A 17,818-nucleotide genomic window follows, 5' to 3' on the forward strand; every position below is an offset into this window, starting at 1 on the left:
ATACCAAGAATTAAACTTACAGCAACTTAAAGCAGTCCAGTAAGTTCACAACAACTACCAGGTGTTGGTCTGTCTGTCTATATATATGTAGTAATATTATACTTTTGCTAATTCTTTCAGATCAAAGACCAGCTACTTATATCATATAAATTAGTTTTCTGTCACAGGCTATGTCTGAGCCTTTTTCTTATGTATTTTGCTAACTCATACGTGTGTAACATTTCTTGTTACTTTTATTACCTTTGCATCAGTTTGAGTCAGTGGTTTTTGATCATTTAGCAGTTCTAAACTATGAATGGTTATCATAAACTGAAGGTGAAGCACATGGAGTTAAAAACATTACTTCTACCAAGTTCAAACTAAGAAACAAAACAAACGTTTCTTCAAAAAAATTAACTGCTTACAAAACAAAGAACAAAAATAACAAACTCATTAAAAACTTTAAATCACATGCTACTTAAATAACAACAATAAAAGACCACAACATATTTAATTTTAACTTAATCTGATTTATCTTTATAACTGATGCTATAGTGTTGATTATCAATACCTCAGTGTGTGTGTGTGTGTGTGTGTGTACAAAGCATTAGTTTCAATTTCTTAAAACTTAAGTAGCAAAAAACTATTTTAAATTAAGAAATTAAATACTTTCAATTAATTGAAAAAAATAACAACCAACTTAACATGCTAAAACAGAAATGTGTTCTTTTACTTGAACTTTAACCATACATATTTGGGTGGATCAAAGAGTGCACATCACAACCTTTTTAGAGTAATGTTTAAAATTTAATTAAAACTTTGTTATCAATGTATATCAATAAGTTTGGCATCAAAACAGTGTATATTTCAAGTTTCATTATCACATAATTTTAATTTCTTAATTTCAAAAACAAAATAAAAACTTCTCAATCTTCAATCCTTGATATAACATAACATGTTCATTTTTAACAGCCAATTTCAGATTTTATTTCTATGCTTATATGATCTTTTGAGTTTGGTACACATTATACACAGTAGAAAGACAATGTAAATTTTAAATCTTCTTGCTTCACTGAGATATAAGTAAGAAAGGTAAACCCACATTTCTCACCCACTTATCACATCCTGTCTTTCTTACACTGATTATAAACAACAAAAAACAAAGAATGCAAGTTACTGAATTTCCTACTATCTTAAATCATTCTGATGATAGGTTTTGAGCTATGTGGTTCCATTTTCATCACTTATTATTGTGCAGATCAGCTTGACCAGCTAAAAGTTTATTCAAACCATTTGTAGTTTAGTTAGAAAGCCAGTATTAAGGAATTCTATTTTATGTGAGTAATAAGATTATATGTTTCAAACTGTTCATTTGAAATAAATAAATTAATGCTAGAAATAAATATCTAACTTCAAATGGATCAATTTTAGATTTTATTTCTAGCTTTATATGATCTTTTGATTCATAATGAACCATGCCACAAAAAATTAGGGTCAGATTTGTTTATCTCATTGATAGTTTTAAAAAAGCCTTTACTCCAAACATAAATACCGAGTTATTTTTTTTATGGGTATTTATTATTTAATGTGATAACAGTAACTAAAATGTAGAAAATCAGAAACTTATTATGGTAGATAGGAAAAAGTAAATAGAAAAATTACTCATAAAAAAAAAATTGACACTGTATGATGGATGATTGTAATTTGACTGTGTTTGCTGGTAATTCAGTCCTTTACTTTTAATGTAATTGCCCTGCTGTGATAGATGTATTTCCCTCTACTCAGAGAGGGTTCTAAGCACAGCTGTAAAACAATAAATCAAGACCCAGAGATTTGAAGAGCCTTTCAGCTTTGACTGAAAGAATAAATAGTACCTAATGATCTGTAACTATATATAGGTAATCCTAGATGTTATGCAAATAACAAAACTGTGACATGAAAATAAAATTTGTTTCTGAATATGAAAATCACTTTGAACAGATGATGTCAGTAGATTTCTTTAATTTACAGACAAGTTTTTAATAAATTACTTTATTAAGAAATCCAAGTTCTTGCGTAAAACAGATTTGTAATATTTACCAAAAGCTACATTTAGAAAGACTTAGTAAATTCAGAGTTACAGTATGTATACTTTTAGGATAAGTGATAATTACAAGGTTGGTTCAAAATGACCCAGCTTGTACAGAAGCATTTTAAGACAAAACCAGTTTGTCTGTCAAATTACATTACTCTTTCTTCCAATCAAAACTTTGATAATTACTTAATGCATCTTCTACATCCAAAGTGAGATAGCAAAAACAAGTACTGAAAACAAATCAGTCTTACCATTTTTCAATTTATCATGTACTTTCTTCAGTAAATTCAACAGGTTGATGACATGGCTCCATAAAATCTGACAACTCTATGACATGTAAAAATAACATCCATTACGTAAAGTTGATAATCTATGCACTGACAAGTACTAACATAAAATTAAAAAATGTTCGCGAAGACAGTTGGTTGAAATAAATGCAGTTATATATATATATATAATATCAAACAATTAGACGTAAAACATGCCACATACAATACAAAATTGTAAAACATTTTATAAAGCTCAGTTTCATTTTCTTGGCCATTATTACATATTGCCCTACTTTGTACACCCTATCAACTTTAGAGTGATAAAGTAATTCTTAATGTATTTATTCTAATTAAAGGAAGATAAGAAAGTCTCAAAGTTAATACCTATGGATCTTATTTCAGCACTTAACTTTAACATGAAACTGTATTTAATGAGGACCTATTAGGAAAAAGCTTGACATTAGGTACATATTAAAATCTGTAAAACAAGAGTTGAAAATTATTTTAAAGATCCTTTATTACATTATACAATTTAGATTAGTCTTATAAATAACAACTTTCAGTTACAAATATGGATAAAGCAAATATATTTACATAATACATACACTGCTGGCCAAAGTCTTAAAGGTGAATTTTCAAAAATTTAATAATTGCCTTAGAAACTGTACTTTGGTTAGGTATAATTTCTGTGTGGTTGCCATATTTTTAAACACTTTAGTTTTTGAGTAAAAAAATAAAACAAAATATGCGGGTCCTCGAACTCAAGTTCCTCTCGATCATTCGGCTGTTTCCGTGATGTTTTACAACTGTGACGTAATTGTTGCCAAACACGCTTCGTTGCGAGCTAACCATTTTGTTCCTTTCAGTGCTGGTGTTTTATGTAAATCTATTTGTGCTTTTTCCAGACTACATACTTTTAATCGGTTTGACACCTTGTCATATGAGCGACAATAAACACACTCTCTCCTAGTTGGCATCTGCTCGCATAAACCACACCTACACCTTGCACAAACATACGGAATATGTCATATAAATTATACATTTATCGTAAATATTAAATTAACTATTCAGACTGCTACATCTAGTTTGATTTTATAGAAAGAATTATAACGTATAACTGAAATTCATTTTGTTACGAGTCATAAATACCCGGTACCATGATTGTAGAAGGGCCGAGTATTAGTTACCATAGTTGGCAAAGTATAAACAAATAAAACCAAGTCTGTGATACCAATAATTTATAAACACCAGACAGGTTTCGAGATACTTAAAATTGCACGTGAAATAATACAGACCATATTTGTTGTCATGACTTAGGCTTACCATTCTTCCACTGGAGGTATGACCGACTTGCAACCGGCCTGGGCCTATCAGTATCACTCACAGTTCCGCTACTCTCTCTTGTGGAACAGTCCTCATCACTAGAATTTGTCAGATCTAAAAAAGTAACTGTTCTAGGTTCGTTCAGAGTAGGTTTGAACTGACATGACGCAACTCGACACTGTTCAGAACACAAAGTCAAAACAATTCTGCCTCTGTTTCTCTGTATGCACTGGCCATGTTTATTTACATTCAACACACTGGCGTTGGCCATTTGTTTAGCAACTATTATGCCACAGTACTTTTCCTAGCTGCAACCGTAAAAACTAAAACATTCGGACTGCCGCTCAGAAAGGGCTCTTTCTGCACCAAGTTCTATGTTTTATTTATTAGCACATATTGTTTATAAAAAATGTGAACCTGCAAAATTAATCAGTATGAGTAGTTCTTTTGACTGCAAAGTTTTCTTTTTTCTGTAAAATTCACCTTTAAGACCAATTACCATAAAGAAAAAATATGCATTTTGCATTGTTAGACTCAACCACTTATTTGAGTAGAGCTTCGAAAGATGAAAATAAGAAAAGGGAAAATAAAAATAAAAAACTTTTTTAGCAATTAATTGGGAAAATGTGAACACTAAGAAATTAGCCTGAATACTAGCTGGTCAAAAGTTTAAGATCACACCGAAAAGAAGTCCTAAACAGGGTAGGAAATGCCCAACAAGAGGTCTAAGTAGTGAGTTGCATGACCATCATTGTGAATATCTGCAAACATTCACTTTGGCATGATCAATATAAGCATTTGCAGAAGACTGGCTGCAATTTTATTCCAAGTGGTGGAGATGGCTTCACGAAGATTGTGCACTGTTTGGAATTGACGTCCATTTCTACAGACTTCCCTTGCTATCCACCCCCAAACATTTTCAATGGGGTTCAGTTTGGGCAAACATACTGGATGGTCCAAAAGAATCACGTTATTTGCCATGAAACAGTCCTTTGTGCTGTGGACATTGTGGATTGCAGCATTGTCCTTGTGAAAGATCCAGTCATTTTCACAAAAGTAAGGGCCTTCAGTCAATAAGGATGCTCTTTCTAACATGCCAATGTAACCAGCTGCTGTTTGACATCCCTGTATAAGCTGAGGCTCCAATGTTATATGGAAGGAGAAAGCACCCCAGGATATCCTTATCATGCTAGTAACGTTGGAAGCCATCTGGGCCATCCAGGTTAAATTTTTTCTTATCAGAGAACAAAACCTTCTTCCACTTTTCTGGGTCCCATGTTTGGTGCTTCTCAACAAAGTTTAACTGAGCTGTTTCATGGTGTGGAAGGAGGCATGGCCTTTGAAGATGTTTACGGTTTGCAAAGCCTTTCTCTCACAGATGCCGTCTTATTGTTCTTGATCTACATTCTGCATCAACACTGCTCAACACCGGTGAAATTTTCTTGGCCCAACCACTTGAAATTCTCGTTCCATATCTTTCAGGGTCTCTTTTAAGAAATTTGTAACATAGAGACCTTGCTTTTGCAGCTCAACAATTCTGCCAAGTTCAAACTCTGTCAGCTTTTTAGCCTTTGCCATGTTTTTACCCAATGTTACAGGAGATATCAGTGGGAGATGTTGACAACGCTAATGCTTGAACACAAATGACTAAATTTCGTTACGTGTTTACCAATTAAGGCCTTGTTTCAGTATGGTTTTAAACTTTTGACCAGCTAGTATTTAGGCTAATTTCATAGTGTTCACATTTTCCCTATTAAATGCTAAAAAGTTTTTTACTTTTATTTTCCCTCTTCTTATTTTCATCTTTCGAAGCTCTACTCAAATAAGTGGTTGAGTCTAACAATGCAAAATGCATATTTTGTCTTTATGTTCACTGGCCAGCAGTGAATATCAAAAGTTTGATTCCATATAAAAATTACCATACGATATCAAATGATCAAATAGCAATTAGTCATACATATTTATATAAATCAAATGCTGGAACAAATTGGTTATTTAAAGCAAAAATAGTGACATCATATATGAAGGCCACAGTTTAAAATAACTTGTGGTAAGATAATAACACTCAAGAAAAAATTACAATTTAACATAAATATACCAGAATTTAAACAAACAAAGTAACAGCTTTGATCACCTCTCCATAAGTTACAATAATGTCACTATTGATGATTAGCCAATCAGCAACAACTTTGATACCCGGCAAAAGTCCTTCTTGGTTGATGATTTTGATGACTTCAACTACTGAGGGTGTCAATTCCTGTTCCACTAGAGACCTATATTTAGGATGATATTACTCAAAAAAATATTTTGGTGTTGGCTATATCCAAAGACTGACAAAAACATTCATCATATTAAAATATTATACAAAACTAAAGAGTTCAAAACTGAAATACCAGACACTTATTTTTATCAATCTGAGCATAAAATAACACTATGTAACAAAATTTTTACTTTTTCTTGTTCCTGGGCAGAAAGTGTAATTTCCCAATTGTTTGTGCCTAAAATAAATGGAAAAGACCTGGGAGCATATAACATAAAACATGATGGGAGACTATATTTGGGGGCTGATATGTGAAAGTGATTTACATTACAGTCACAAATCTTGAAAATCTACTCACTTCTAAACATTTTTGTTCATTCTGATATAAATTTAGTATAAATACATGTAAATCTTGATTCATATGTTGTTTCATTGAGACTTTATGTAAATGAAAATGTGCAAATTGGCCCATTTTTACATAGAAAATAGGTTAATTTCATTATCCAGGTCACAAAAGCAAAGTTCAAAGGGAATAATGGCTATTTTCTGTACTTTTACAACAAAAGCAATTAAGAAATAACACATACTGTCCAGGAACAAAATTTGTGTTACATAGTGTAATTGGGAAAAAAAACTTACTGAGGAGTCACTATTCCAGAAACAGAGTAACTTCCCTCAGATTTATTCTGTACATCTCCATTTGATAAGTGTTCATTCTCTGTATTATCTTTATCTTCTTGTGATACTGATGTGGTGCTGCAGACACAGAGAAATGTTCTTGTAATTTAAAATATGTTTTCAAAACTACTGAGTTCTGATAATTAAATATTTTAATTTTAAATAAATTTCCTCTCTCTTTAGACTTGCACACCTCAGATGAAAGATGTTATTATCAGTGTTCAATTTGAAAAAAAAACTATTTAATTATCACAAAATCAAAATAATTAATTACCACCACATGAAGCCTACATCAAAACTCAGTAGCTGTTTACAGTTTTCAGTAAAAAAAACAACTAAACTACAATTAGTGGAATTTGATAATAACATGTGACTTGGACAGTTGGAATAACTGAAAACAGTAATAAATAAGAAAGACTAATTTCATTAGTTGATTACTTTTGCAACATCAACTGATTTTACAGTAACTCCAATTAATGAATTATTTTATATGGCATAATTTATAAATACTCATAGGTAATTGATTATATTGATTAATGAAGTTAATTTTCCAGTTCTATAAATTATCATTTATACAACTGGATACGGCTAAGAGCTACGGAACTTGGTCTTAAAAAAATTTAACTATCACGCTTGCTGCCATAGTTTGCCTACTTATAGCCATTCAAGAATTTGTGTAACTTCATTCAGAAACTGTATATTTTTGCCAATGCTAACAATTATTACCTTTTGCTAATACAATCAAGTCCGTTTTGCAGAACTGCCTTATTACTGGTCAAGTTTTCTTCTAGTTCTCCATTGCAGTCAACAGCAGTGCTAGTGACATTCTCAACACCAAGTCCACTGTGCTCACCGCAGTCACTCAACTCTTCTTCTTCGACTCCATGCTCAGTTATACTACCACTGGTGCAACTAGCTGTGTCACTACTGTTCTTCTCTTCTAAGTCTGACTCAGAGTGACCTGAATCATTGTTTTCATAACACACAGAAATTAGTTAGCAATTGCTAATGACAAATTTTTTGTCGTATGTTTATTTGACCAAACACATGAACTGGTTTGAAATGATTAAAAAAAGGCCACTGATTTTATACTTTACATAGAACATGAATGATGAGAACTTGGAGGTCATAAACAGCACAAGTACTTTGTATACCGTACACCTAAATGTACCAAAATGATATCAGGATTTCCTAAAGCCTTTTGAGATGCTGACCCCTTAACAAACTTAAAAGCGGTCACTGACTCAAATTCTTAGAACATAAATTAGAAGTGAAACTTCAAAATATAATCAACTTTTATTCATCATGATGCAATCATTAGGAAACATAAAATGTGAAAAAGAATGAGGTTTTAATTTTCTAAAAGTTGCCTGATGAATATCAGACTGTAGGTTTCAGAGTTTGAGTCTCACGTCACTGAAGTTTCTAACATTAAACCTATTTCTCTGTCTCTTCAGAAGTCCAACCATTTACATGACTAATTGCAGTTTTAACAACATACAAACTTGGAGAATCATACAGCAGTTAGATGCATAGGCCAACTTTAGCACAGGAGTTATTTCTGTCCTCCTATCAACACTTAAGTCCTTATTCACCCCTTTACAGTCTCACCAAACCAAGGGGATCAATATCAACCATTCTGGGAAACCCTAATTTACATGATAAAGAATTTTGACACACATTTGAGAAATTACAAAGTTTTATATTTAAATATCCATAACAAAGAGATAAATGAAAAATATAAAGTTACTACTGAAATAAACCTCAAAAATGTGATAAGAAAAAACAAAGAAATAATCATATCTGATCTATTAGAAGTCATAAAAATGAAGAAGATAAATTGGAACTATTTTAAAGTGTTCTGGTCATAGTTATGATGAAGTCTGAGACTTGATAAATACCATTAATAACTTTATTACAACATGAGGTTGTTTGACATAATCTGTTGCAAAACATAAATTATTTTCAAAGTAAAAAAGTCTCTGTCATAAAAAACGTAATAATATTGAACAATTTAATACAGAAATAATACAATCTGTTAGGCACTTTAAAATATATACTTACAATATTTAAAGATACCATGCAATGCATCTCAGATAAATAATAATGATACAATAAAATCTGTGTCACTTAAGTTACTAATGACCATACAATATTTTTTATAGTAAAGATGTATTTTATACAAACAAAATTGAAAATTACCAATCCTGAAATTTTTTAAAAATAAAAATATCATATTAAAATTATTGTGAGATATCTAACCAGTAACAAGTTGAAATGGTGAAATGAATTAAAATCTTGAAGAATATTTATCTGGGAAATGTAATGTGACATCGTGGTTATCGTTAAGTTTCTACAAAGCTTTGTTGGCATTTAATCACTATGTTGTACAGCATAACTGTCACAGTTTTACATTTTTAACATAAAGGGTGTTTTACCATTTCACTATGAATAATTTACAATTATAATGTTTTAAGTACTTCTGGATACAAAATTTCATTATCTTGACTTCCAAATCACTTATAGTATTTAGTACAAACTACAGACAAATACCCAAATTCAAACCTACAGCTTTATATAATTACATTTTCATGTTTACAAAATACAATTTCATGAAAATTCTTAAATGATGTCACATCTGTGCTAAAGCACAAACATTTAAACCTAAAGGCTCAGAAGAGCTAATGAGACAAACTATAAACTGTGCTTAAGTACAACTGGTCACAGTGATGTCCCTGTAAATATTTTTTGAAAACTGTTAAAACAGAACATCAACATTTGTACAGATAGTTGGTGCTTTATTGACACAGTTTTGCAAGCCTGATAAAAGATATGAATATTCAATCATAATGAAAATAAATACATTTTTTATTGAGATTTGTTGTATACCTTCTTCAGTAATTAATACTTTTCAAATTTTCTGGCTCTTTCTGTTACAAAGATTTATTCATAACCTACCATCATGAACTTTAACAAAGGTATCACCACCACAGTGGTCAGAGTAGTTAAAAATATGTTTGCTAACCATATTCTTAGACTTGACCAATCTACCTTCACAAAGTATTCGTGATGAAACTTAGTTCAATGGATGATAACTGCTGTAAAATCACAAGTGTAGAGGATGACATTTTGAAGTCTTCCACCTGAAGACAAGAGGTGGAAGACTTTTCAAATGTTATCATCTACACTTGTGTTTCTCCAACAGGCAGTTGCCATCTATTCATGTAAGTTTCATCAAGTTATTTTACTTATGTTATTTACATACAATAAACCTAACAAAATAAATAAGGATTTGAATCACCATAATATTTTGGTCTTACCTTCACTACCCTCTAAATTTAACTAATGTTTGGTCGTAAGATAAACTTTTCATAGCTTTCAAACAGATGTAATTTAATACAAAAAACACCTTTTAACAATGAGAAACACATCTAAAGAAACTAAAAATAAAAGTATCAGATCTCTAGTTTAGTTTTATGTTTACTAAACTTTTCACAAGATTCCTCTGTTCATCTCTGAGGACCTCTGCTTAAATATTTTACTTGCTTCACACTGATGGAAAGAGTTTATAATATGCTCCATCTAATGGCATTCAAACCTTATTTGTAGCTATATTCTTTATGCTTTTCTTCATTGTAGTTCAGACTACATGCTGTGACATTATAAAAAGGTGGAATTGAAAAACTGTAATAATAAAAATAAGGAAACAAACAGAAAACATTTAATTATGTATTTAAAGTATGATAGTTTATTTATCTATAAACCAATGTTTTGGGATGGAATGAAAATTTGAAAATAATTTAAAGTTGCACCATTTACAAGAGATTCCCCTCAAAGCTGTATGCAAACAAGTGTTTACATTTTTTAAATTTTCTTTCCAATTTTTATTAAAAAATGTAACAAAATGATAAAATAACCAATTTTAAAGTATTTTTGAGTTAGAAAATGTTGAATTAGAGTTTTCTATTATAACTATATTGGGTAAGAATTTTTTACCTTTTACTAATTGAACTGGTGCGTGTGTTTTTCTTATAGCAAAGCCACATTGGGCTACCTGCTGAGTCCACCGAGGGGAATTAAACCCCTAATTTTAACATTGTAAATCTGTAGAGTTACTGCTGTACCAGCGAGGCACTACTGAACTGGTAGGTATCTACTTTTATTTCATGTAATAGTTAAATTAAAATAAAAAAATTTTAACACCTTCACTTAATTCTGAATCTTCCTGACTAGTACTACTTTGTTTTCTTCTCCTAGATACTCGTCGGCGTGACAAAGATCGTTCCTTGATTTTCCTCTTTACAAACCTCTGAAAAATAAACAGAGAAGAAGAGAGAAACAAAATTATTTTTCTATGGCAGGAAAAAAACAAAATTTACTAGTAATAAACAAAACAGGTTTTGTTTTTTCAGCATGTCATTGTCCAAAGTTACAAAGTTCCTTTAAATAAGAGTAAATATGCATAAATTGTGTGTTTGTTTTGAATTTTGTGCAAAGCTACGCAAGGGCTATCTGCAGTAGCAGTCCTAATTTTGCAGTGCAAGACTAGATTGAAGGCAGCTAGTCATCACCACCCACTGCTAACTCTTGGGCTACTATTTTACCAACAAATAGTGGGATTGACTCTCACATTATAACAACCTCATGACTGAAAGGGTGAGCATGTTTGGTGTGATGGGGATTCAAACCTGCAACTCTTGTGTTATGAGTTGAGTGCCTTAACCACCTGGCCATGCCAGACCAAATATGCAAGGGAACATCAAGTCAATAGACAGGACTTAAGTATTTTATCACAGAATTACACGACCCTGACCATTATATCACACTGATTACAAATATCCCAGAACATTTTAACAAGCATCTCAAAATCTTTGGACCATCAGTTTTATTTGGCAGTCTCCACAAGGGGAAGTTTTAAGGTGTTAAACAGTTTTAAGAATTTCCAAAGACTAACTACTGCATAACATTAATTTTTTTTAAATGCATGTGACAATCACTCTCTTGTAATTCCATAAAATTGTTGGTTGAAGTGGTATTACTTTATTACTTGCATTTGAAATCACTCTTATACATTCTAAATTACTTTTTGTGTTACTACTTATACAGGACCTCATGATTATAAAGAGAGCTACATGCCTACCTCAAGTTTTCAAACATTACCCGGCTTCTCCCTCTAAACAGATGCAATATAAACTATAAAAGAAATGCTCCAATTTTTAATTTTTTTATATAAATTTTATTAACATTTTTAGAAATCATTTCTGATCTTCCTGCTCCAATAATTAATAACAATCAAAGAAATTATAATCAGTGATGTCGAGAAAACCCACTTGTAGAGAAAAATTTATATGTAAAAATGGCTTGTTTGGTTTTGATAAATTTTTCTCAATTTTCTGAACCAAAACAAGCTTTATTTACATATATTTTTAATCAAAGAAATTGTACTGCAAAGTTTAGTTTCATAATTTTGTTTCTTCAAATATCTTATTGACAATTATTTTCAATAAAGTAACAGAAAAAAATTCAAACTGCCATTCATACATTTATAAAGATCCTCCAATTGAAAATTTTATTTCAGAGTAGAAAAATTTCAACTTCCCATCTATTCAGAAAACACAGCTGAAAATATCTTGTCTTTGTACATGTCTGTTGCTTATTTTTAAACTCAAATAGTTTGAGAACAATGAAGTTTTAAGGTTAGTCTTATCAAAAATTGTAACATTTAGCTACTATAATTTCTGCTTTACAACTTTTAAATTTCTAAAGCTAACAAAATCCAAAACATATTATCTGAAACCTGGAATTACTTTCTTTGTTGCAATCTATTTACTGTAGAGTTCTCTTTCTTTTTTGTATCAATTGTAAATTTCTAAACTTTCAGTTATTATATTAGAAATCCCACTGGTTACATGCTTTCAAATAATCTAACTACATCATGGCTCTGGGATTTTGTATGACACTTAAGGGAAGTAAATCAGTTTATTGGTTTCCTGCTTGTTTTATTTATTTTGTTGAAGTTATTACTTTGGTAGTTGCTTGTTTCTTTAGAAACACTTTCACTGGTAACTTGAAACAAAATGAACACTTACAGTGCCTTTGCTCATGAGCACAGATTATTAGAGGTAAGATTTATAAATAATACATACTAAAATAAATAGTCTCTATTTATATCAGTTGTAATGATATTATCAGCTATTTCATTACAATATTTTTCTCAGCAAGGTGGGTTAATGTATAATTTCATTAGGCTTCCAACTGTTGCTCATAGAAATGTGAATGTTTGTTGGAATAAAAAAATTATAACATAGCTGTGAAAACAAGTAAAAGTTGGACTACATATCTAATTATGAACTTTATTTTATGAAACAGTTACTTTTTATGTGAAATGAATACGATAATACAAAAACAAGAGAGAGAAACACCAATGAATCTTGAATCAATAATTTAGTCTGTAACCAGAAGTTTAGAAAACTTGGTTTCAGACCATTAGTTACAGCCATAATGCACAAAGACATGTTATTTAGTTTTTCATTTCACTAAAAGTCATAATTTAAGTTTAAAAAACATTCAGTATCAATTATGCTTTACGTTTGAAGTTTCTGTCTCACTTGTGGTGATGTCTCTGATTATTAATTATTAAGAATACATATGCAGAAATAGACAAATTAAAAATACATGAAGTTCATATCAAAGATAAAAGATAAAAATGCAGTATTTGAAAAAAAAAAAAAAATAATGTGAAGTACACAACCATTATGACAAAAAGAACACCAGAAATTCAGCTTTGTGAAATGAACATAAAAACAAAACCTCAAGTAAATGTTAAAAAGCCACTATAGAAAGATCAAATGTTGTAATAAAAAAGGTAGCCAATATTATGATTTATTTGTATTCGAAATAAATATTATTTATTCTTTCTTCATTTTATCCACTGTTGTGGAAAAATATCAAACATTAATTAACCTTTGGATGCCCCATTAAATGTTCTTCTGTACAAGTCACTGTGTTACATTCAAAATGTAATTAAACATTTTCAGTATCAAGAGAATGTGAATGAAATTAATGCTATGAAGTTTTAAGTCTGTAATTTCAAAATAAACCTTTAAAAAAACAACTTAAAACTGTCACTTAACAATAAACAATGAAAATATTCTACTTTAGCACTCTGCTTTTCAAATAATTGGTTGGTTGGTTGATTTAGTGTTTTATGGCACAAAGCAGCTAGGCTATCTACACCAAACATCTGGTAAAAAGGTAAAAATAAAGTAAATGTAGTAAAATTTATAAAAGGAAATGAAGGTAAAACAAAACAGCATTGAAAAACATAAATAGCGTAAAACCAATGTTGACATCTAGTCTACAATGTTGAGAGAGAAACTACAGTAAGAGAAATTGTAAAGGACTTTCTGTAGCATAATGGTAATTATCATAACCTGCCAGGAAGACTAACAGGTAAGTACAAGAACCACCATCAGCCACCTGAAGTTGGCCTTTCCAGTTCTGGTTCTGGGTTATATGTCATTACAGCCATTATCAAAAGGTAAAGTAATAAAAGTGTTAAAAGACATGCAGCAAAATTAAATAATAAAAAGCCAGGACAACTAACGGGTAGTTCACACAGCAGTGTTAGTCACCTGAAGTTTGCCTTTCCAATCCTGGTGTCGAGTTATTTAATGTTTTGGCCATTTTCCAATTTCAAATCAAACTAGAAAGATTGTGACTCTTAAATAGGCCAACAATTAAAAATGTGTAATGAATAAATATAAAACACGTAAATGACATTAAAAAGGTTAATGGCTGTTAAAAAACTAAAAACTTTATTAAGGTGGACAGTGTCACCATCACCAATAACACTATCTAATGTTATGGACAAACCTTGGGACATAACATGTTTAAAATAGTGCCGTCCTTGAGAGTCGTAACAATGGCAAGAAAGTAAAATGTGGCTTACAGTGATCTGAGTGTTACACAAACTACTGCTGGTGCATCAGTTTGAGATAAAAGAAAACAATGAGTTAAAAAACTGACAAATGCATAGTCTAGTTAGAACAACTTCCTCCTTTTGAACCTTACAGAAGCAAGACAGCCAAAGTCCGATATATAGTTTTATTAGGAAAATCTTGTTGTCGCGTTGCTCACTCAAAGTCGACTGCCAGCTGGCACAGAGCCAAGCCTTGAATACAGGACCATAGTTCATGTATGGAACAGGTACAGTGGTGATAGTGCCACAGCAAACATATTTTGCTGTGTCTGCAAGCTCGTTCCCGCGAATATCAACGTGGCCTGGTATCCAGAAAAGCTGGATAGAAGTAGATGTTAATGAGAAATGGGCCAGTTGGTTTTGAATATCAGCAAGAATAGGGTGTTAAACCAACGTGAAGCGATTCCAGGGCCAGTAGAGAACTAAGCGAGTCAGTATAAATAGTGCAGTTGGAGTACTGCTTAGCTTCAACATGATCCAGGGCAAGAGAAATGATGCACATTTCAGCAGTGAACACAGAAGCTGTAGAGGGGATTCTGGGCACAACCACTGAACCTCAACAAACCACGGCAGACCCATAGAGGCACCTGATTTGGAACCATCCATATAAATTGGAATGGAAAGATTGTTTGAAAGATGTTCAGTAAATAAAATACGGTACTTCCAATTGGAAGTAACTGCTCTTCTCAGATGACTTAAATTTGGGACTCTAATAAGTCAAGGTGGGATGGGCTGACCAGTGAATACTGCAATGTTATCCAAGGACAGACCCAATTCATCCAATTGCACCTGGACACAAAGGCCAAAGGAGCAATGGCAGATCGTTTGTTCTGAAAAAGTATGGCCCACCAAGGAAGGAAAACAAAACCCCAGGTGGGATGCTTTGGTAAGGACCAAGTTTTGAAGAATATAGTGAAGACAGTTGCAAACGGCAATGAAGCAGAGAAGGTTCATGAGATTCTATGTATAAGCTATGAACTGGAGAGGTGTGGAAAGCCCCAGTGCAGAGTCGAAGTCCCTGATGATGAATTGGGTCCAGCATCTTTAAGGCTGAGGGTCCGGCAGAGCCACAGACCAGTTATCTGTAGTTGAGTTTCAATCAAATAAGAGTACGATATATCTTTAACAAAGAACATCAATCGGCTACCCAAGTGGTGGTAGAGAGAACATGGAGGATGTTTAGTGCTCTTGTGCATTTGACCCATAGCTGCTTTAAGTGCAGTAAAAAAGTCAGCTTATGGTCAAAGATAAGCCCCAAGAACTTGGTCTCAGGGACTACAGGCAGCACAACTTCACTGATACGGAGTTCAGGATCAAAGTAAATACCTCGTTGGTGGCAAAAGTGCATGCAAATGGTTTTGGAGAGAGAGAAATTAAAGCTGTTTGCCGTGGTCCACTTCAGTACACAATCAACGGCAGTTTGTAGTTGCCGTTCAATATATCTCATGTTCGACGACTGACACAAGATGTGAAAGTCGTCAACATATAGCCTGTTTGCAACAGTGAGAGGGAGTTGTTCAGTGATGGCATTAACCTTTATACTGAAAAGTGGGACACTCAAAACACAGCCCTGAGGTACCCCAAGTTCCTGAAGAAAAAACCGGGAAATTATCGACCCACATGAACTTGGAATCTCCTATCAGTTAAAAATTTTTTAATAAAAATGGGTAAATGGCCACATAACCCATATGTATGGAGGTCTTGCAAAATGCCATACCTCCATGTTGTGTCATGAGCCTTTTCTACGTCAAAGAATATTGATACAAGATGTTATCATTTGATACAGGCTTCTGTGATTGACGTTTCAAGTCTAATTAGGTGGTCCATGGTAGAGTGCTGTTGTCCGAACCCACACTGGGTGGGTGAGAGGAGGTTGTTTGATTCGAGAAACCAAACAAGACGAGCATTAATCATCCTTTCTAAGGTCTTACAGAGACAGCTCGTCAAAGCAACTGGACAGTAGTTTGAAGGAATCTTGGGATCTTTTCCAGGCTTAGAGAAAGGTAAGATGATAGCCTGTTGCCAGGCATTAGGAAAAACATCCTCCTGCCAGAACCAGTTAAAAACAATGAGAAGAATATGAAGAAAAGCGGGAGATATATGGCGCAGCATGTCATAGTGTACATCATCTGGTCCAACAGATGTACTGCCATACTGATGAAGGGCCAGTTTCAGTTCCACCAGTGAAAAGGGACGATTATAGTGAAAGAGATAGTCAGTTCAAAAGGAAATAGGTGAACACTCTGCCCGAGTCTTGATAGCCATGAAGGCGGAGGAACAAGCAGAAGTGCAAGATACCTGGCAAAAATTTTCACATAGAGTATCGGCGATGTTCCGGACATCAGCTACTTCTTGGCCATCAGAGAATAATACCGAGAGGAGGGGGCAGATTTGTAGTGCCTACTGAACTTTCGAACCCTGTCGACCTTGGAACTGGTGATAGAAGATATGCCAGTTGTGAACTTTATCCAAGATTCCTTCTGGCTTTGACCGAGCATGTGCACAGGCCTGCTGGAAAGAGATGCGGTTTGAAAGTGTGGGATATCTACGGAAAGTATCCCAGGCCCGTTTTTGAGCCTTCCGTGCCATGTGGCAGGCAGGATTCCACCACGGATGAGGATATAGTGGAAAACGTGTCAAGGTTTTAGGAATACATTGAGCAGCTGCCACACAGTCGTCTATTGATGGCTGACAGACGATGGCAGGATCAAGGTCTGCAAGAGCAGTGAAAGTGAACCAGCCTGCCTGATACAGCTTCCACCAGGGCACACGAGTAGGGTGGCATAGACCATGGCCAGTCTCTCTCAAAGGTATAGGAAAATGATCACTGCCTCGTGGATTATTGTCAACCCTCCATGAAAAATGGGAGAATAATGAAGGGGAGTAAACTGAGAGATCAACAGCAGTAAAGGACTGAGTAGGTGCATGAAAATAAGTAGAAGAACCAGTATTGAAAAGAGAAAGGTTGTGATCAGAGAGATACACTCTACAGAGCAACTCCTCCTATAAATAAAAGCACTTCCCCAGAGAGGACGTTGTCCATTTAATTCCCCCAGGATTAGAAACAGCAACTGTTTAATGAGAGCATCATGGTCTGATTGATCAAATGTCTCTCCAGGTGACATGTATAGAGAACAAACAGTGATGGTATGACCCAAGGAAACACGGATGGCTACGTTCTCCAAGGGTGTCTTGAGTGACAAAGACAGGGTGGGCACATGCTGATCAACCAACAGTGCCACCCCTCCATGTAC

General features: G+C 33.2%; 1 protein-coding gene across 2 annotated transcripts in view; it reads right to left on the reverse strand.

The window, feature by feature from the left end:
- The window catches only part of LOC143231972 (nonsense-mediated mRNA decay factor SMG5-like), a 72,267-nt gene that overhangs the window by 18,925 nt on the left and 35,524 nt on the right, over positions 1 to 17,818 (reverse strand). For both annotated transcript variants that reach the window (XM_076466891.1, XM_076466892.1), the window contains 5 exons: positions 10,787 to 10,892; positions 7,310 to 7,544; positions 6,545 to 6,661; positions 5,780 to 5,918; positions 2,305 to 2,380 (listed from right to left, as the gene is read on the reverse strand). In XM_076466891.1, coding sequence (XP_076323006.1) covers positions 2,305 to 2,380; positions 5,780 to 5,918; positions 6,545 to 6,661; positions 7,310 to 7,544; positions 10,787 to 10,892 — 673 coding nt within the window. The remainder of the gene's footprint in view (positions 1 to 2,304; positions 2,381 to 5,779; positions 5,919 to 6,544; positions 6,662 to 7,309; positions 7,545 to 10,786; positions 10,893 to 17,818) is intronic.

This window comes from Tachypleus tridentatus, chromosome 11 (assembly GCF_004210375.1).
Source record: "Tachypleus tridentatus isolate NWPU-2018 chromosome 11, ASM421037v1, whole genome shotgun sequence".
Taxonomy (NCBI): Eukaryota; Metazoa; Arthropoda; class Merostomata; order Xiphosura; family Limulidae; genus Tachypleus; species Tachypleus tridentatus.